Source organism: Humulus lupulus, chromosome 5, assembly GCF_963169125.1.
Source record: "Humulus lupulus chromosome 5, drHumLupu1.1, whole genome shotgun sequence".
NCBI classification, from domain to species: Eukaryota; Viridiplantae; Streptophyta; class Magnoliopsida; order Rosales; family Cannabaceae; genus Humulus; species Humulus lupulus.
In genome coordinates, this window is record NC_084797.1 from 231322579 (window position 1) to 231344944 (window position 22366).

General features: G+C 46.1%; 1 protein-coding gene across 1 annotated transcript; it reads right to left on the minus strand.

Moving 5' to 3' along the window:
- Positions 1–294: 294 nt before the first annotated feature.
- On the minus strand, positions 295–4084 carry LOC133778348 (replication factor C subunit 2). The gene is made up of 7 exons (XM_062218236.1): positions 3815–4084; positions 2980–3086; positions 2790–2891; positions 2465–2660; positions 2072–2200; positions 1792–1986; positions 295–1691 (listed from the first exon to the last, which is right to left on the minus strand). The coding sequence occupies exons 1-7, from the start codon at positions 3965–3967 to the stop codon at positions 1581–1583; spliced, it is 993 nt and encodes a 330-aa protein (XP_062074220.1). The 5' UTR covers positions 3968–4084; the 3' UTR covers positions 295–1580.
- Between the last annotated feature and the right edge of the window lie 18282 nt (positions 4085–22366).

Consider the following 22366-nt stretch of genomic DNA (forward strand, 5'->3'; position numbering starts at 1 on the left):
ATAAACTAAACCTAAAGTCCATCAACTCGACCACAAGTTAGTATGTATCCGAATAACAACAATTACCCAACCCTACTCTTGGAAAACTCTCAAGTTCAAACAGGTATTAACATTCATCCAAACTGATTAATAATAAACAAACATATTTATCTGAGCAAAACCCCATTAGCAGTGATTAGTTAATGTAATTAGAATTACATTAAACCAGTATTAGAGAAACATCAAATATAAACTTAAGTACATAACTATACAACGAGATCCAATTTTTTTTTACCAAAAAAACACAAAACAAAATTGGCTACAATTAATAGTATACCCAAAAAGGCTAACAAATATTTTTAAAAAATGTGTCAAAAGTAGTAAAGGGGAGAAAATAGAAGAGGAGAAGAAAAAAAAAATTGGAAGAAACTTTACCGGAGATAAAGACTAGAGACCCCCCAATCAATGACGCAAGGTTGACTCGTATAAACGACAACTATTCATATATTTAAATTTTTACCTCAACAAAACCCATTTACAAATATGTGCTCCATGGTTTTGCATAGATGGTGGTAGCATTATTAGAATGCCAAAAGATATTGATGTATAATTAAAAACTTCATTTTGATTTTTCTTAATGCTCCTGTAAAGGTTTTTTACAATGTGAGTGGACAAGAGTTGCTTCAACTTTCAACAACCAAGATGCTGAAGAACTGACTATCAGAGGCCAAGGCGGAGGAAGAGGTGGTCTGGCTCTGCTTCTACCTCTGCAAGTGGTGGTTCCAGAGAGAAGAAGACGAAGAATTGGAAGAAGTCAACACATTTGACTTGATTATTTTCTTCTCTCCTTTCTAAAGTAAAGGTAAGGGTTTATTATTCAACTCTATGATGCAAAGTTGTTGAATTTAAAGTCACAGGAAGAACATAGTTGCACATAAATCTGACTCTGGCAAGTTGATTAACCCAACTTGGGATTGGATTTCTAGTCAATCTATTACAAGAAGCATCATTACGAAAATGGTTGCAGTTTTTGGTGGCAAGTTCTTCCATGACTGCTCTCTCACTTCAGGAGGTTTGACTATGATCAAAATTGTCTTTCTCAATGTAAATCCTTCGCATTGTTTTAAGCACTCCAAAAATTCCTGTACCAGCTCTAGCATACTCATGAGCTCATAGACATTAATGATCTTCCTCTTCCTTCTTTAGAATTAGATGTGACTTCATTTTTGCTGCTAACCAATCCCAACAGCAAACATGTACTTTTCAGCTACATAGTAAAACTTCCATTATAGAAGAGAAGCTCACAGTTCACACTAAAATTATACTTCCTACTTTTAACAAAGTAAAGTCTTAGAGCTTTAAGACACATAATCAGACTCGAGTAGTTTTCAAACTCTAAGATCCAAAAATAAAAGAGGAGAAAAATTCATGCCTAAACTATTTTACTGGTAGAAAGTTTCTCCATAAACTTCCATCAAAATAGTAATTGTTAAGATTTTCTGACAAAATAAACTATCTGAACAGCAAAAATACTAATGTTTACATTAACCATCTTCACCTTTAAGACATAAGAAGCTCCTAATTGCAGTTTAACTGCTTTCTTAAGAAGCTCTAGCTGTTTCACGAGCTATAGAAAGCTTTGCAAGAAGACCACATAACTGAAGATATGAACCAACTCCATCGCAGATTCTCATATGAGCGAACCCAGTTTCCTGAAAGCTCAGATGAGTTTAGAAAATGAAAGAGATAATGACAAAGCTAGATCACGGAAGAACAATATGAATATAAAAAACTTGAAAGTGGCAGAAGTACCTTCATGAATTCCAATTTCAAATACTCAGCCATGTCATAGTTTTTAATGATACGGAAAATTGTTGTGATAATGTCAGTGGGAGAATAGCCCAAATCGTATAGCTGCTTGAGACCAAAGCATGCATCATCAAATTTCCCTTCAAGAACATTACGCACAATATTCTTCACATGTAATGGGTGTGGCTGGTCACAAACCTGAAAAGGCCAACAAAAAGCTTATTGAGATTTCTGAAATACACAGGAAATATACAAAATTCCAAGGGCATTTTTGAGGCATGACCTTGAAAACATTTTCTTGGTTGACAAAACGGAAACCGCTGTGTGTGGCTTGCAAGTTATTCAGAGCCTGCCTCATATCACCATCAGCAGTGAAAATAATGGCTTCAAGACCTTCCGGAACATAAGGAACCTTCATTTGTTAAATTTTACAGGTCAATCAAACATTTCCACCAAATTATAAGAAACAAAATGAGCAGAATTATATAAACTTCAAAAAAAAAATCTGATTTTGGGAGGAAAAACGATAAGAACTATATAACCCAACAAGTAGTACATTTGTCTCATTCAGTGAAGATACTGAACGAAACTATGGTAAAAACTTTTTTTACTTTCTGGCTGATAAGTGTTATGGAATAGAAAATTGAAATGTAAAATAGTTTGAATAGAGTTTCACCTTTTCTGCTTCAACAACTACCATCAGACGACCAAGTATCTGTTGATCAGATAGTCTTGAAAACCGAACAAGGGCACATCTACTCTGAATTGGCTCAATAATTTTGGAAGAAGTATTGCATGCAAGAGCAAATCGGGTGGAGTTGGAATAGATTTCCATTGTCCGCCTCAAAGCTTGTTGTGCTCCAGATGTCATGCTGGTTTTAGGAATAAGTGCAATTACTTATTAACATTAAGTTTGAGAAAAGCTAATAAATGAAGAAAAAAAATCCAAGCATGGAATTTGACCATCAAATGCGCAAACCATTATTATAATCAGTTCTTACCTATCAGCTTCATCCAATATAACTACCTTGTGCCGGCCAGGAGGGAGTGTTACTTTTTTCTGTGCAAACATTTTAATTTTGTTCCTCACAACATCTATGCCTCTAAAAAAGAATAAAAAAATCAGTTAATGTGGGAATTTTTTCACTAAGTGTAGCTGCCAAAAGTACCACCATTGCATTATGCCCTCACCTATCATCTGAAGCATTTAGCTCTAGTACACCCTCTCTATAATTTGGTCCCAGCAGCTCGTGTGCTAAAGCAAGTATGCTAGTGGTTTTACCAGTTCCAGGAGGGCCCTGAAAATATCAAATAGTAATCTTCAACAGCAGCAAAAATCTTTTTATGTAGAACAAGCATATAATAATTTCTTATAAAATGTTACCCATAGCCTTAACCCAGTTAGATACTAAATTGGATTTATACATATATATGTGTGTGTGCGTGTTCTTATACGTCTAAAACATACCCAAACAAGGATAAAAAGATCCAAATTCACACTACAACCCTCTCCTAATCAGCCTAAAACAACATAAAAGCTCACAATTTCACACAAAAAATTATTCTAATTAACTCAAAATAACATAAAAGGCAATATATATATATATATATATGCGGATATATCCTTATACATACACTCTCTCCTAGTCAACACGAAGTAACATAAAAAGTTTTTCTGAGAAGAAAAAAATCACACTTGCAACTCTCCCCTAATCAATCCAAATGTGAGAATGAAAATCCCTAACACCGTAAAACCAAATGCATTAGCCCTCCCATTTTCTGCAGAACCCAAATTAATCCCAACTGTTTAAAGGTTAATCTTTCACTGAGTAGGGTTTACACACTATAATAAAAAATAAAATAAAAAATCCCTATTCCATAATACTTTAGAATTTTAATTCCGATTACAGTAAAATACCCATATTAATCTGCTAATAGATTACCCCCAAACCCCATCATCGAAAAAATGAAACTGAAATTGAGACAAATGGTTTTGGCAGTAGAGGAAAGTGATGAGATTACTTACTGATAATATGATGTTGGGCATATTTCCGTCGCGAGCGATGACCTGAAGCCTAGAGACGGCGTCTTCATTGCCCACGATGTCCATAACCTTGTTGGGCCTGTATTTCTCTACCCATGGGATATCGTAGTTGCTCAATGAAGAAGAAGAAGCCATAGCTGTTTCCTTGATTTAGGGTTTCACAGATGGGAATGTAATGGATTGATTCTCAACACGGAAGAAGAAAAAGAGAAAATCAGAGTTGTGAGTTGTGATTCCCAATTTTCCCTCCCTTTCTTCAAATTGGAGGGAATAACTGGTATGTGGTGACACGTGACTTGCACCGTTGCACGTGCTTAATTATGAGGAACTACAAACAAGTCAATGCATACATAATACATAATACTAAGAGTGATATCTCCACTCAAAATATGCATCCAAATATTACTAGTGACGTATTACTGCTTTTTGAAATAGTGGGTCTCAATTTTAATAAATGTGATTGGCTAAGTCAAACTGCCACATTGTGTAATGTTTGAGTGTATATTTTAAGTGCACATATCATTACTCTAATACTAATTAAGATAATAATGAGTAATTAGATATGTGCAAACGTTATTAATTAAAAAAAAACTAACACATTATGTGATGTTTTGATGCATTACACATGTGACTATTTTTTGTGTACATCATAATTATGTAACATTTTACATATGATTCTTTTGCTAATTGATTTTGAGACATTTTAACCCTAATGTGATCAAATTAGTCTTACTTTGTTCCAAAAAAATTATTTTTTTAGACGAGCTTTATGGTAATTTAAGTAATGTTTGGTCGAAAGGAATGTGCCGATAAATGGAATCATTTATCTTATAGCTATCTCCAACTCAACGAGATATCATTATTTTATTTTGGTGTTGTTTTCACACTTATCAAATTCCAACAAATTTCAAATTTCTTGACATTTTGGGGATAAACTAGCAACGTCTAAAGTACTTTTTGGTTTTTATTTTACTTTTCAACTTTTAATATTAATATCTTTTAAATATGTATAATAATTGTTATAATTTTATAAAATAATATAATCATAAAGGTTTGTGTTTAATAAAATTTTTGTTTTTTAATTTTTTAAATACAAAAATAGAAATACTAATTTTATTTTTGTTTTTTTATTTTTAAAAAATAAAAATATATTTAGTAATTAATTTTATTTTTTGTTTTTAAAAACAAAAAATAATAAATGCATTTGATCATTTTTATTTTTATTTTTTGTTTAACCATATAAAATAAAATGTTGATTTGAAAAAGAAAAAGAAAAAAAAAAGTCGAAAACAGTTTAAAATAAATTTAAAAGTGAAAAAAATTTTATTTTCAAAATTTAATAAATTCTAATTAAAAATTTAAAAAATAATAAATAAAAATAGAGTTTACATATTCTGTAATATGTTTAATTGTCAAATTTTTAATTAATTAAATAATTTTTTTAAGTGTTACTAAATAGCACCAAAAAAATATTTTTTTTTGTAACTTTTTATTGTTGTGGTTGAAATAGAAAAAAAAAAATATGACCCCAAAATTAGATCATTTTGGTATTGAACCAACATTTTGTAGTTGGAGTTGCCTTAAAGTGGATCATTCGATCGCTATTTATGATTTGAAAGCTTTTTTTTTTTGTTTTTAATGTAATTCTTGTAAACACTACTGGATTCATATTTCTTAAATTAAATGAGTTTGAGAACTCATTCCTTTCCAACTTTATCTATACTGTGCACTATTTGCCCCTTCTCCCAAATGTATGTGTGAGAAAACTTCACTAGTGGGAGCTTGTTTATTAAAAAAAAATTGAAAGTAAGATTGTGGAATGGTCTGTTTTTTAACCGCAGTTTGGTCGGTTTAAACCACCACAACTGCTTTTGCCAAGAAATTTTTTTATTGTATCTTTTAAGATTTAAAAGGATTCATTTAATTTATCTATGTATTCAAAATCTAAATTAGAAACTAAGTAGAGTTTTTTTTAGAGAATCAAATTATAGTTGCAACCAAAAGAATGAAAAAGTAATTAAATACTTAGGCCAACTCCAATGGAACTGCAAAACACTAATTTAGTGTTGATCCTACACCATATATTACTCCAATGGGACTGCAAAATGATGTACACTGTTGACGTTGTTTTTCGTCAACTTAAAATGTAGAGCACGTAAACAGTAATAACTATGGCAAAGAAGAATAATACAGTAGAACAATGAGAGTTTTTTACGTGGTTCAGCAGTTAACTCTGCCTAGTCCATGACGAGTCAATTTTATTAGGACTTTGAGATTTTCTGGAAATCCTTCAGGGATGAATTCTCCAGAATTTCTCTCCAGATTACCAAAATTCGGTCATTTACAAAGGTACATGACATCTCTATTTATAGAGGAGATCTCAGAATCCAATCCCACACGTTTCAGGAAGTTATTCTGTAAATTAATAAATTTAATTACTTTCAAGTTTGTAACTCCCATATACAAGGAAACGTCCCCTGAAGACCAGGGGGCATATAACAGACTAGTTAATATCCCTTTAATGTAGGAGAGTTACAACAATAAATATCTTTTAAACGCATGGACCGTGTCTCATCAGATGACCCATTACGTTGTTCGAGATCGATAATTAGTATCATGCCGGACCATGTCTTTAGGTAAATTATGAGCTGGTCACTTTACCCCAAGACCAGCTTGGAGTGGGTGAATACCACCGAGGCCATTATACTCCGAGCTTATACCCTTGCCGAGCTCGGGCTACTTGATCCGAAGACACCCGACAACGGATATACTCCGATGCTACGTCTTTCGAGCTTAGATATCATTCCTAGGTTACATATCTTCGAGGTTGCCACCTTGCTTCGAGGTTTGACACCTGGATTACGAACATTCACTTTAGACATCACGAGCTTACACCTGACGAGTCCAGCTTTCGAGGTCACACCCTCAGGTCTCGAAATCTGGGTGTAACATTTTGCCCCCTCAAAAGTATTAGTTCGAATCCTATGAGAAGGAAACTTTTGAACTACTTTCTTCGGGAACCGTACTGTCACACATACTCGAGTATGGACACGCGTCAGTTGGGTATTGCTCACTCAATGTACTTGAGTACCTTGGAAACTTGCCCACGATCGTTCGCCTGCCACCTTTTTGGTACCATCGTGTCACTTATCCCTGACCGTCGGATTTGATACGGAATCTGGCCAATGGCCCAGATTAATCCGACCCTTTACACTCCCCCGGACCTATAAATAAGACTCCAGTCGTCTTCCTCCTTTCATTTTTACGTTTATCAGAGGGAAAAAAGGACAGAAAACCAGAGGCAAGCCCATAAAGAATTTTTTTTGTTTTTGCATGTTCTCTCAGCCAAAGAAACAAAGAACCATCAGCTTGTTCGAGACCGTGAGAATACACTTGCAGCCTCTTCTTCAATCATCTATTTCTCTGCAACCACCATCTTCAGTGTGCAAGTATCTGTTCTTGGCTTTATATATATATAATTACGTGCATTTATGCCTCTGTTGCTTTTTAGTTTCTGGGACTATGCTGGTTCATTCTTTAGTTTAATGCACTAGGATGCTTCGATTAATTGGTATTAGATTTAGGTTTCGTCACTTAGTTCATGTGTAGGAAGACCCAAATATGGTCTTTTTTCAGGGTTTCCCAATTTTTGGAGGATATATCTTGTATACCAAGATATTGGGTACAAAATCTAGGTTTTAAAGAATGCACGATTCCCAAAAATACCACTTTTGAATAACCGCCACATTTTTTCCCTGATATTTCGGGATTTAAAAAAATTAAATCCACTTTCCTCCCTTTTTCGTGAAATACACATCATGACACTAATCGGGTCCCCATGATCGAGCTCATTTCGTATCCAAGCATTTTCGATCTTGAACCATCGAGATCGTTATTCTTGATTCCTTGCGTGCATGGCCCTCACCATTTTTTCTTTCTTGCTAGATATCACAGAATCTGGAAAGATGGTGGGGGTCGTTGCTTGCCATCCCGTATTCGCCAAAAACTCTGAGCCCAGAGTCGTTGTTTACCCGGAACTAGCGTCTGATTCGCGAACACGAGCTAACTCGTGAACAAGAAGAAACCCAAGCTCATTACCGACGTCAAATCATCGAGGTCATAGAGAAGAAGAGAAAAATCCTCTGAGAGGCTCTTTATCCGGATTTTGACTCCGAGCCTAGACCGATCCCCTTTAATCCCAGGCTGAAAGTGACAGTCGCATACAAGCTGGGAGATCTTCAATTCTCACTGATGGGGGAACCCTCCACTTCGCAGCCAAGGAGGGAATTCTTTGAGGCCGAACACTACTGGAGTTCGGTCACGTCGCTGGGACAGATATCTGATATTCTGGCCCTGCACGGCTTAGGGTTGTCGGGCTCGCTTAGGTTCCGAGCTCCAACTGCACACGAGCGGAGCTGCCGTGCTCCGAGGGATAGAAACCTTGACAGTAGGCTGAGGTATGCGGCTTGGAGCCAGGATCACAAGAAGGCGGGAGCTGTCCTTCCCTTGAAGTCCTTCTTTAAAGGCTTCTTGGACTATGTTGGGCTGGCTCCCTTCCAACTCAATACCAATTCTTATAGGGTTATGTCTTCCCTAAGGTCGCTTTACCACGAGCTGAAGTGGGAAGGGCCTTCGCCTGAAGATATCTTATATCTCTTTTGTTTGAAAAGCAATCCCTCCCGAGCTCGGGGAGGAGATGGCTTCTACTATCTCTCGAGCTATCCCAAGGAGAAGAAGATGTTCGAGGATCTTCCCAATCATCCTCCTAACTTCAAGAAGGCCTTCTTCTGGATAGATGGCCTAGCCCCGTCTCGATACTACTCGTTCAGACGGATTCGTAAGTATCTCAACCTCCTTCTTTTCTTTGCTCGAACTTTGTTGTTAGGCCCGTACTTAGTTGAAATGCGTTTGATTTTCCAGCCAACTATCATCGCCTTGCTCCCACTGATGAGATGAAGGAGCATAGAGAAACTCTGCTCCAACTTCCTTACGGCAGGAGATCCCTATCCTATCTCCTGCATGAAGACAAGCTCCGGGCATGTGGGCTCTTAGGGGAGGATCAGTCTACATCGGACTGGTCCAATAAGAAATACGCCCGATGGGAGCTCGTTCCTCTGCCAACAGGCAACCTCCCCCCGAGAAGAGATGAGAGGCCCCCATCTCTAGCCCGCCATAGGAGTCAACAATCGGGGAATGAGGCCAACGATGAGGCCTCGAGCTCGGGCTCCGATGAGCAAGGTACAGTCATCCTTAGCTCGAATATGTGGTCTCCCTCACTGCTAAAACATAAACCTGATAGGTTAGTATTATGTAAGGATGATAGGGATCATTTCTATATATGGTCTTAGGTAGATGATAGGGTACATAGGTTTGATAGCTGGCTCGGGAAATACGACACCATGTATAGCCTGAACGAGGTGTAGGATGGAGTAGCCGTTCAGTACGGAACTAATGACTATAGGGACCTTTCGAGATTGACTTCCACCTATAGGGAAGGTACTCCCCCAGCCTCCTCTGAAGATAGAGGGATTTCTTGGTCGCCGAGCACGAGCTCGGGGGAGAGTTCCAGTTAGGTTTTTCTTTACTTATTTTTTTATTCTTTGTCTATTAGCACCATGCTAAATCTTCATTGCAATTGTGCAGGTGCCATGGATTCCAATCTCGATGCCGTGCTCGCTAGTGGCGAGGGGGCTCAAAAAAGTAAGCGCTCGAGAGGCTCGCGGAGGTCGGACCGACCCTCCAAAGTCCTCAAGCGCACTGAGAAGACTCCTCCACTAGCTCCGACTACTGCGAGCACAGCAGAGGACCCGACTGCCCAGGTCGAAGCATCCATCTCGGCCACTTTTTCCGTGCCTCCCTCAGTCACAGTCCACCTAGCACTCGGCCCACCCCCGAAGAAGCCCTCAACTTCCAAGTCACACATGCTGTCGATCCGTACTCATGTTGATGAGTTCATGATTGACAATGCTGCTGGGGCCCACGGAGCTATACTCGACTCGGATATCCTGTCTCGGGTGGGTCAGAGCCTTGGTGGTTTCGACGCTGAGCATTGGGAGTTTTTGAATAAAGCTCGGGACTGCAATACTCTTTATGATAAGAGTATTGAGCTTACTACCGCGGTAACTTTTCACAACTTACTTTTAATTGTTTATGTGCCTTGGAATATTTTCTTGTTATCCCCATTTCCTGTCGTGGGCCCAGGACGAGGGTCCAGGCCCATGGTCTGGGTGTTCGGATGTGAGCCCAGCCCAAGCCCGCTTGGTACAGGAATAACCAAGGGCTACGGCCCAAGTGTGATTCTGGACCCGGATGGTGTCCGGGATGGTGATCCAGGACAGTCGTCTGGGAGACGTACGGACAGTTCGGATTACAGTTGAAGTATACGTAAAACGATCCCGGAGCCTGGTACCGGTCCGGGCCTATGGTAAACGAAGAGGGACAAAGGTAAATGAACCCGGATCAGGTCCTCCCGGTTTGGCAAGGAGAAGCATCCGTGACCCTGAAGCCGCCCCACGTCGCTTGGGGGTTGTCCCCACTTTTCACCTGCGGAAAAGGCCACCTCGGGATTGCACGCCGCTGTTTCAGACCTACACTGCCAAGTACTCTGACTGGCTTTGTCCCCTGAATCTGCCTCATAACTCGAAGTGCCCAGACCAAAAGCACCATTTTGTCGGGCGAAATATTGTTTTTGGGCTGCCCTATTGGGCCTTAATTAGTCTTGAACCTATGTATGTTTTATCTTTTATATTGGGCTTCCGACAGAGAAGCCAAGAGTATCCGCATCTTTGATGGGCCCGGGTCATACCCGGCCCAGATCCAGTGTTCCTATGAGCCTATAAATACAGGCGATAGAGCACTGAAAAAAGGATATCTCTTCGACTTATATACAGTTACTCTGTCAAAACATAGAGAGAAACTCCATTGTAAAAGACTTTCCAAGCTCTAATACAACTGACTCGTGGACTAAGGCTTATTAACGCCCCAACCACGTAAAAATCCTGTGTTAATCTCCTAAATTCCATATCATTAGTCTTAGCTAATATTCATTAGTGTAGTTTCCGAAAATCTCGGTAAACATTTTGGTGCTTTCATTGAGAGCTGAAGAAAGCTAGTCTAACACCAAGCCTTTACTACAATGGTGAACACACGACACACAACTTTTGACCCTAGTAATCCAGAGCAGGGCAATGGAGATCCGTTGCCTTCTCAGCATCTTCCTCAGAATATGCCCGAGAACGCGCCTCCTCAAACATCTCACCATGACGAGTCACAAGACTATGAGGGTGGGACAGAGTACGAAGAGGAGAACGAGGAGGAATATTATGAAGAGGAAAACGAGGGGGAGTACCACGACAAAGCTGCGGATCCCGAGATCCCCGAAGGAGAGCCCAACTAGCAGGACCTGGAGGTGACTAGACTGAGGCAGCAAGTCCTGGACCAGGAGGCCAGGATCGCTGAGCAAGCGGAGGCGCATCGGCGGATGCAAGAGTCTCTCCAAGCCCTGCAGGCATTCATAGCCGCGCAGGGTCCGGCGACCAATCCTACGGCTGGCCCACTTCCGGGAGTGCAACAGCCCGCTTCGCAAGCTCGAGCCGGGGTCCCGGAAGAAGCAAGGCCGGCCCCTCCCCCGGAGTAGTTTCCTAAGCCAGCCCCAGGAAACCCGGACAGGGAGAAAAAAAAGGCCGGTGGAAAGACCCGAGAAAAAAGCACGCCCGTCATGAAAGCCGAGACCCGTTCCCGGCCGCTCCCTAGGAAAGAGAAGGTGTGCCCCGTCCGAGGACGAGGCCACCCGATCGATCCGCAGGGGACGCAGCCGCGAAACGCACAGCCTTGGCACGCCCCAGGGCGAGAGGAACGGGAAAGGTCTTTGCACCCAAGCGCCTCGGTAAACAAAAACCGTAGGGAGCGGCCGCGCAGTGAGGAGCGTCATGCCCTTAGTTCAGGGGATGACACGTCCCGGATAGACCTATGCAACGGACTGAACGCTCGGAAAGAACGGGCCCGTAAGGAAAAGATTCTCCCCCGAGGTGGCGACCTTAGGAACAACATCAATGACAGGAGGAATGAAAGAATCCCCCTGGAGGACGGCACGGCTAGGCAGCTCATGGAGCAGCTTGCTGCTTTGAAAAAGTTCACGGACCGCTTGGTCTGCAAGCAGGAAGGAGCGGATACCGACTCCGATGAAGAGGATAAAGAGCCCTGCGCGAGGCACATCTTGGACGCTGTACTCCCCAAGGGGTTCAAGATGCCAAGCCTCACCGCCTATACCGGAAACACCGACCCCAGGGACCATCTGTCCCGATACAACCGGCTCATGACAGTGGCCCACGTCAGTGACGACGGCAAGTGCCTCTGTTTCTCGATCACTCTAGGTGGTCCCGCCGAGGAGTGGTGGAAAAGACTTAAGCTGGGATCCATCCAATCCTGGTCCGGACTGCAGTCAGCGTTTCGTAAGTAGTTCGTGGCCGCCATAAGGATGGACATGCAAATCAGCGCCCTCGCAAATATCAAGCAGCTCCCCATGGAGACACTGAGGGCCTACATCCAGCGCTTCACTGAAGAAGCCTCCAAGACAAAGGTGGACGATGGACAGCGCCTGGTAGCATTGCAGTCCGGGATCCGGGCCGGGTCCCCTCTCTGGGATGACATGCAGTGTAACAAGGTGGCTACCCTGGAAGAATTCATCAGGAGGGCCCAAGGATTTATCAATTGGGAAGGATCCCAGATCCAGGCTTCCGGATGGCCTCCGGCATCACAGCCCAACGCCCAAGCGTTCCCGGGGTACGGGGCACAGTTCCTAGCGCAGTCCTACGTCGCGCCCCCGATAGCCCCGGGACCGACCGTTACTCCTGGAATCACCTACACCCCTACGGTGTACGGTCCTGCCTCTTCGGGATATGCCCCGGCCCAATCCGCCCACTTCTCCGGATATGGGGCCGCGCCGGCGGGTCACAGCGTCGCCCCCATCGGGGCCCAGCAGTCACAGGTGGGAGTGACAGAAGCGAGCGTGAACCCCTCCCGGGGGAAGCGATCTGGCAAGGGCTAGAACCGGCCCGAGCCGGTCAAGAATGGAAAAAGGGGCTACGAGCCCCAATATTCAGAATACACCAATCTAGTGGACACCAGGGAGAACATCTACCTGGCCACAGAAAGGGCGGTTCACTACCGAAAGCCTAGCCCCATGTTCAAGAGGGGGAGGAATCCGAGGGATACCAGCAAGAGGTGCGCCTATCACAAGGATGTGGGCCACACTACTGAAGAATGTCGACAGCTTAAAGACGAGATCGAAAATCTCATCAAACTGGGGCATCTCCACCAATGGGTCAGGATGCCCATGGGAGTCCCGGGCCTGTCAGCAGGCCCCGAACAGCCCACGGTCCCGGGAGCACCCAGGGCATACCCGCCTCAGGGAGGGTATTCACAGGGACCGACGGCCCAGGCCCCTCAGGGGGCCCCCGTCGCGCAAGCTCCCGGCCTTAGAATGCCTTACCCATCCGGGGTCGTACCCCCTCGAGTGGACGGGCATGTGGGCACCATCTCGTGCGGACCTCACCTGGGAGGACCGTCCAGGAGCAAACAAAAGCGCTACCTAAGCAAACTGGACCATGATTAGGAGGTATGCGCCCTTGTCCAGGCCCCGGCTCAGCGCCCAAAGTTGATGAACCTCCCCATCACCTTCACGGAGGACGACGCCCGCAATGTCCATTTCCTGCACCATGACCCGCTGGTCATAGATGCGCAAATCGCCAACAAATTGGTGTTCCGCATGTTGGTGGATGACGGGAGCTCTGTCAACCTCTTGTTCAAGCCCACCTTCACCACCATTGGCTTGACTGAAGCGGATCTGGCATCGTGCCCGACCCAGATTTACGGCTTCAACGGAGACGCACTACTCCCCATGGGGAAGATCCAGTTGCCCGTTACGTTGGGAAGTGAGTTGCCGCACTCGTTCAAGTTTTGCACCTTTGTAGTGATGGACTGCCCCACCGCTTAAAACGTCATTTTTGGCCGGCCCGCATTAGTCGAGTTCGGGGCCATCACCTCTATCCGGCATCTTTGCATGAAGTTCCCGTGCGACAACGGAGGGGTGGGGACTGGCCACGGAGATCAGAAGAGCGCCCGGAAGTGCTACCATGTGTCCGCCCGGCCAATATATATGGTCCGGGACGAGCCCTTTGAGGACTTCATCGACCCGATTCCTCCCCCACCTGCTAAGAGGGTGATCCGGGAAGAAGATGACCTGGACTCGAGGATAGGGGACGACCGCGTCCTAGAGCCAATCGACGAGATAGAGGAGGTGTGCATCAACGACACCGATCCGACCAGGGTCATCCAAGTTGGGGAAAATATGCCGGCAGATGTTCGGGCCGCCATCATTGCCCAAGTTAAGGAGAACCAGGATATCCTGGCCTGGTCTCACTTGGACATGACGGGGATCGACCGCAACATTATCTGCCACACGTTGAGTATTGACCCAAACGCAACCCCGGTCCGCCAGAAACGCAGACCTTTGGGGACGGAGAGGGCCGAGGCCCTTAAGCTGGAAGTTGAGAAGCTGTCTTCAATCAACTTCATACGCGAGGCTGTATACCCCGTGTGGCTGGCCAATCCCATTCTGGTGCTGAAACCAAACGGGACATGGAGAACGTGCATCGACTTCACGGATCTCAATAAAGCTTGTCCAAAGGATTGTTTCCCGCTGCCCAGGATCGACCAAATGGTGGATGCTACGTCCGGGTACGAGATCTTAAGCTTCATGGACGCTTACTCTGGCTACAATCAGATCTCTATGCATGTGGCAGATAAGGAGCACACCAGTTTCCAAAGTGACAATGGAATATATTGCTACATAGTCATGCCCTTTGGACTGAAAAACGCCGGGGAACCCTACCAAAGGCTCGTCAATCGAATGTTCCGGGCCCAACTAGGGTGAAACATGGAAGTCTACATCGATGACATGCTGGTCAAGTCCAAGACATCCGGGAAGCATTTGGACGACCTGGCTGAAGCTTTCGCAGTCATGTGGAAGTACGAGATGAAGCTGAATCCCAAGAAGTGCACTTTTGGCATGGCCTTCGGGAAGTTCCTGGGCTTCATAGTGAGCTTCCAGGGATTAGAGGCCAATCCGGATAAGATCAAGGCACTGATTGATATGCCCTCTCCCTAGAAGCATAAGGACGTGCAAAGCCTGGCCGGGCGGATAGCCGCCTTAAGCCGTTTCGTTTCCAAAGCCGCGGACAAGTGCATCCCATTCTTTAACGTCCTTCGGGGAAGCCAGCGGTTCGAATGGTCACTCGAGTGCGAAGAAGCCTTTCGTAAACTAAAAGAACACCTGGCCCAAGCTCCGATCCTGGCAAAGCTGGTGGACAGGGAGCCTTTGTACCTCTATCTTGCAGTGACCGAGCACGCGATCAGCGCCACGCTGGTGCGAGAGGAGGAAAGGACGCAGCTCCCAGTGTACTACGTGAGTAAGCGATTGCTGGACGCTGAGTCTCGGTATCCATTAATCGAGAAGCTGACCTTTTGCCTGCTGATGGCATCCCGGAAGCTCCGGCCTTACTTCCAGGCCCACACCATAAAGGTCCTGACCAACCACCCCCTGCGGCAAGTGTTACAGAAGCCCGAGTCATCGGGAAGACTCCTAAAGTGGGCCATGGAACTAAGTCAGTTAAATATATCCTATGTCCCTAGAGTGTCCATCAAGGGGCAAGCCCTGGCCAATTTCATCGTTGAGTGTTCTGGGGTATCTCAGGAAGATAATGATCCCGAGGTCCCCACAGCGCCCGTATGGAAGGTCTTCGTGGACGGGGCCTCGAACGAGAACGGGGCCGGGGCCAGGATCATCTTGGTGTCACCACAGGGGCACCAGTTACAAAATGCCCTTCGTTTCCATTTCAAGGCATTGAATAATGAAGCAGAGCATGAAGCTGTCTTAGCCGGGCTGCGTCTGGCCCGGGAAGTAGGGGCAGCGAAATTGGAAATCTACAGCGATTCCCAGCTAGTTATCAGGCAAATCTCGGGGGAATATCAAACTAAAGGAGAGAGAATGGCGGCTTATGTGACCCAGACGAGAGAGATGCTGCAGGCGTTCACAAAGCACTCCATCCGCCAGATCCCCAGAGAGCAAAATGTCTTCGCGGACACACTAGCAAAGCTGGCCACCGACGCCGAAGCAGAACTGGCCGGGCTAGTCCCCGTCAACCATCTCCCCGTCCCAAGCATCAGGCCCCCGGCAGTCTACATCGTTGATCACTCCACGTCTTGGATGGGACCGCTTATCCGCTATCTGACCGCCGGGGAGGTACCAGCCGACAGGGCCGCAGCCAGGAAGCTTCAGTACGAGGTCCACTGATATGTCATGATGGACGAAAAACTATATCACCGGGGGTTGTCCATGCCTTACCTCAGGTGTGTGTCCGGGACAGAGCTAAGTTCCATCATGCATGAAGTGCACGAAGGCTTTTGCGGAGATCATACAGCCGGGCCCAGTCTATCCAAAAAGATCCTGCGCCAAGGATACTTCTGGCTGACCGTGAAGAAAGATTGTATCGATTACATCTACAAGTGCGAACAGTGCCAGAGGTACGCAAAGGTCCTGCGGGCCCCCCCGACAGAAATAACCTTGATGACTAGCCCCTGGCCCTTCGCGGTGTGGGGGATCGATCTGGTAGGATCACTCCCAACCGGGAAAGGAGGAGTGAAGTATGCCATCGTCGCCGTAGACTACTACACCAAGTGGGTTGAGGTGGAGCCCATGAACACAATCACTTCCAAGAAGGCCTTGGATTTCATCATCAACAACATAGTGTGTCGATACGGCCTCCCCTACAAAATTGTATCTGATAACAGGAATCAGTTCAACAGCGCCCACTTCACAGACTTTTGCGAGAGGCATGGCATCGTCAAAAGCTTCTCCGCGGTCGCCAGGCCCCAAGCAAACGGGCAGGCAAAAGCCGTGAACAAAATCCTAAAAGGGACGCTGAAGAAAAAGCTCCAGGCCTGCAAGAGCAAATGGCCCGAGGAGCTGCCCCGCGTGCTGTGGGCTTACCGGACGACCGAGAGGACATCAACTAGCCACACTCCTTACTCCATGGTCTATGGATGCAAAGCCGTCAAACCCATCAAAACGACCATCCCGTCTCACCGAAGAGTATGACCCCGCCCAGAACCACGCCTTACTCCAAGAATCACTAGATCTCATCGAGGAGATCCAGGAGGAATCGCAGGTGCATCTGAAGATGTACCAAGGCAAGATCGTACGACATTTTGACTCGAAAGTCAAAAGTCAAAAGTTCGGAACCGGCAACTTAGTCTTGCAAGAGTCTTCCCTGCTACTCAAGATCCAAGAGTGGGGGTTCTGGGCCCGAATTAGGAGGGGCCGTATGAGATCCAACATGAAGTGTGCCCGGGGACATACCACTTAAAGCGGCTCGTTGGCTCGGAAGTCCCGCGAGCCTGGAATGCGGAACATCTCCGTAAATACTATCAGTAGTCAGGAGAGCGTGTTCCAATTTAGTATTTTCATTGTAAACAATGTACGCCTCAGGGCGACCCCCTTCGAATAATAAAAATGGCGTGTACAAGATGTCCGGGGGTATACATCAAAGCGAACCCAACCTAAGGCTGGTCCCACCCCGGACGAGCGATGTCCGAGGGTATAAAATTAAGAGAACCGAGCCCAAGACTGGTCCCACCCCGGACGAGCGATGTCCGGGGGTATAAATTAAAGAGGACCAAGCCCAAGGCTGGTCCCACCCCGAACGAACGATGTCCGGGGGTATTAATTAAAGAGGACTAAGCCCAAGGCTGGTCCCACCCCGGACGAGCGATGCCCGGGAAAGAGAAGCATCTGGTATGCCCCAAGGCAAAGCCGTAGCCTGCAACTGGTAAAGGGAGAACAAGGTTCCGCAATAAACTATTTAAGCCACGTTGGCCCGGGCCGTTGGAGCCGGGATTGGAAACTAGGCGGTTAGGTCTGAAAACTCGACAAGCTAGTCAGTTGGTCTAGTCCAAGCCATTGGAACCGGGACCAAACCCTCAGAATCAATTAGGCACGGTAATAAAATGAAATTTCTACTCAAGGAATAACAAAATATATATATACCGGAGAAAGCAACATAAAGTATTTTGGACGCGTACGCGTCCGAAAAAGTTACAAAATTATAAAAAATAAGATAGAGAAGAGACAAGGTGAAGATCCAGGCCTAGGCTTCATCCCCCAGAAGCTCTGCGTCTTCCTTTTCCTTGGCCTCGAACTCGTCCCTCTTCGATTCCGGATCGGGGAAGACCAGGAGGTTCATGCTCTTGTCCTTGCGCCAAGCCATGTAAATGGCCTCCTCGAAGGTGACCTCCAGCATGTTGTCCGCCTCCTCCTTCTCGCGACGGGCCTCTACGTGCGCCGTCTTCTCCTAGTGGAGAAAATCGTCTACTTCACAGACCCGTGCCATCAAGGACTGGATCTCCTCCTTGTCCCGGGCAGACTGAGCTGCGGCCGCCTCCAGAAGGGTTGCCCTCTCATTGGCCTCGTTTCCCTTCCAGTACAAAGCCTCTTCCAGCCCGACCTTGACGCGGTCGAACTCCTCACGGTCCACCCGGGCCTGGGCCGTCTCCCTGGCAAGGGCCTCCTTGGCGGCCTCCCTCTGGTTCACGGCTGCCTCTAGCTCTAGCTTAACTGTCTCCATCTTCATGGCCAGCTCGGCCACCAGATCGGCACTCCGATGAGACAGCAAATCAACCTGGAGCAAAGAAAAGTTAGGAGAAATCCTTATTAACAAATAAGAAGAGGGAAGAAAAAGACAAGTAAAACTTGTTAGGAAAATATGTATTGCCTCAATGGAAATAGGTAAGATAATACAACTCTATGCAATAATATTACAAATAAATATTGATTGATTAAATAAAGTTACAACTCTATAACTGAAAAATACAAATAAACAAAGAAATGGAAGAATAAGAAGTAGAGAATGGTGAAAGATACAACTCTAAACAAAAGATTACAAGTAAAGTAAAGGTGTTTTAAATAAAAGAAAAGAAGATTACAACTCTTAAACAAAAGTTACAAGTAAATAGAAAATGAAAATAAGAAGAAAGCAATAGAGAAAAAAGGTAAGAACAAAACAAAAGGAAACTCTCACTTACACAACCTAAGTGAAGAGTGTTGGGGATCACCAACTTGAACAAGGTTTAAAACCTTTGTCCAAAAGCTTATTTCCCCCTAACTCAAGCACTAAGGGATCTCTCTCAGATATTGGAAAAGCTTTCTGGAATTATCAAGCCTCAAGGTGTTTCTAGCCAAGTGCTCTAATGGATAGAAAAATTGTTGTCTTACAAGTGAGCATTAGGGTCCTATTTATAGAGTTTAGAGACACCCTTTGAATTTCAAATTCCACCAACTCCCATGGCTATTACCAATGATTAATTGGGTTTTTTATGGAATTAAAATAGAGATTTGGGAGTTACTTGGCTGTTGGAATCGTTCAAAATTGGATAAAAACCGAAATTGTATGAAGCTGTCAGCCACTAGGGCAGCGGCGCTTGTTCCAGGCGCCGCGGCCCTCAGTCAAGTTCAGCAACAAATTTTTCAGTTTTTTCCAAAACGTTCCAATTTATTCCCACTTGATTTTGTAACTTCCATACACAATATGGGAGTTAAAATCACATCTCTATCAGCCATTTCTCATATGGCTTTAAGAAATTCATCTTAATATTGTGTAACAACAAATCTACACAATAATGGGTGATATTTAGGAGTTAGAAATTTGTGATGAATTTGTAACACCAAATATGTTACATGTTTGGATATTTCACATATATCCAAATAATGTAGCTCTCTATTATATGTTACAATATGTGACACTCTATGTCACATTTATTTAATCTAAAACATTATATTATAAAATAATATAATATTACATTATATTATAAAATAATATAACAAAACTTACCGCGGTGGCCTGGTGACAGAGAGCCTGGGAGATAAACAACACGTACGGATTGGCTATTGTGGCGTACCGTTTGAGTTGGAGGTTGGACATGTTGTTCCCCACCTGGTCCAATAGGTCCGCCGCCAGGGGGGCCGTGTCCTGCCCAAGCTTGGGACGGAAGCCCGTCTCAGCGGCTGGCCGATCCATGATCGGCTGAGGGGCGCTGAACGCCACCGGACACTCTACGAACTCGACCTGACAGCGGATCATCAAGGCCTTGTATGTTTCGTCTCTCCAGCCCCGACCATTCTCCCAGGTCCGATTAATCAGCCGGGACTGCTCATCCCGCACCACGGCTTCCCCCTCCTCGAGTAGTGCCGGACGTATGGGGAGAACCGGCGGTGCGGGAATCTCTTTCGCGGCAAGCCGTCTCTCGCCATGCGACTCATCGACCGAGCCAGCCCACCTTGTTCGGGGCCTCTTCTTCCCGGTGTTGGCCTCCTCAGCGCCAGCGTTCAGCCCCCTTTTCCCAGAACTTTGGTTGGCCGCTGCACTCGTCTCCAAGTCAATCACCGGGTGTTGGGCGGAGCCAGAGACTGCAGCCGGGTCGACGACCTGAATAGGGACCGTGGCAAGGGCTCCCCCGCCGGGTCGCTGTTCTGCCCCAGGCGCTTCCTTGTTGAGGTTTGGGTCCGGGCCCACCGCCTCGTTTGCCTTTCTGGCAGCTTTCCTAGCCACCCTGTCCTTGAGGAGCTGCCTCATTTCGCTTGCGGGGGTAGACATGCCGGAGTCTCCTACAAAAGCACAGAAAAGAGAATTAGTATGGCAAACCAAAAGAATCAACATCAAAACTAATAATGACCTGGACGAACCCTCATCTATGCCCCGGGCGCGACTCAACTCCTCTAAAGCGAAGGAATGGACTCGATCCCCCGTGTCGTCCGGGTTCAGGAAATTCCCGTACTGAAGGAACCCGGATAAGAACATAAGAACCTCCGACCCTACGAGGACGCGAGCCGAAGGTATCATCTCCCCGTCAGCCCCGAACGCGGGGCCTCGGAGTACTAGCCTATCCCTAGCTAAGTCCCCGACTTGGGGAGCATAAGTCAAGATTTAAGGGGAGTTACCTCGCCTCGATATGCTAGCCTCGGGAGTCCTCGTGTTCGGTAGGGCGTCCTCGAAGAGCTCCTCCAGCTCCTCCCAAGTGGGCGCCTCCGTCTGGGCCTGGTCCCTTGTTTGCTTGGCCACGTCAGCTTGCGCTGCCTTCTCCACTTCTGCAATGTGGTCCAGGGCCAGTTGCTCCCAGATGGCGACATTCTTCTCGCACTGGATCCCCCAAAGGTTGGGGATGACAATGGTCTGGTGGGCCGCGAGCATCCCGACCAGTCGGAGGTTGTCTGTGTTGACGTAGCCACCTACGTCCAGGTCCTCCGCACTTAGCCCGGAGTAGAACTTCCTCCGTTCCATGATGAACTGGGTGAGGGGAGTTTGAGCGAAAGGTCCTGCCACCCGGAGGAATATGATGAGAAACGAAGATAAAGAAAGAAAAATAAAACAAAAAGGGGACAAGGTTCAGGGAAGCACTTACCCACTCGCTGGAAGTCCAGCAACAGCGTGGGGTTCTTCTCCACAAGGAACCCGGACGTCATAAACCAGTAATGACGGACATCCGGGGGATGCTTCCAGGAGCTGGTGGGAGCGGGATAGCTACCTCGCAGCTTTAGTCTGTAGAAGCCATCCAAGGTCTTGTCCTTGGCATTGACCTGCAGCTCCATCTTGTAGAAATACAAGATTTCCGCAAGGGTCGGCTCCGCGATCTCCTTCGCAATGCAGAACACTCGCCATCCCGTGAGTAGCCGGTACGCTTGTGGCAGGAGCTGGAACGGCGCGATCCCCACATACGTCAAAAACCGGACGAAGTAATCATGGAGCGGGAGTGTGGCTCCCGCACTGATGTGGTCGGCGCTCCAGGCCCCGAACCCTTCTATGGCCGTGTGCGCCCGCTCCTCGATCCTGGCCATGCGGTTGTGGAAGAGTCTGGGAGTGGACTTTATGCCCAGGCGCTTCTCCAGGATGTACATCATCCGGTAGTTCCGGAACAGGTTGGTCACCACGTCCATCTCCCATCTGTTGCCCTTAGGGGTCCGGGACCCGGAGAGGACGACAGGGGCCCTGTTGACCACTTCCTCGGAGTGAAGGGTGATGCCCGTTGCCATAGTTGATGATCTGGGAACAAAGAAAGAAAGCCAAGCAGTCAGTACCTAAACCCAAGAAAGTCGGTTAAGGTACGGGGGGCCTCCTAAGGACTGCTTGGAGTCCCCTCTGGATCGAGTCCGGGATCACCAAGGAACCACGAGACCCAGATCAGGAACAGAAAAAGGGCTACTAAGGCTCCACCATCTGTCCGGGAAGCATCCGGACCCGGAGCAACCCGAACCAGGCGGCCTTCCTAACAGTTCCTAAGTGTAATCAGATTCTAGCAGCCTAAGCATACAAATTAAAAGAACAGCCTAAGTTCGTATATTCATCAAGAAGGTCAGAAGGACTTACTGTGAGTTGTTGGCCGTAGAAGATGGTGGTTGTCCGACGGTAAGAACGACAAAACTTCGTT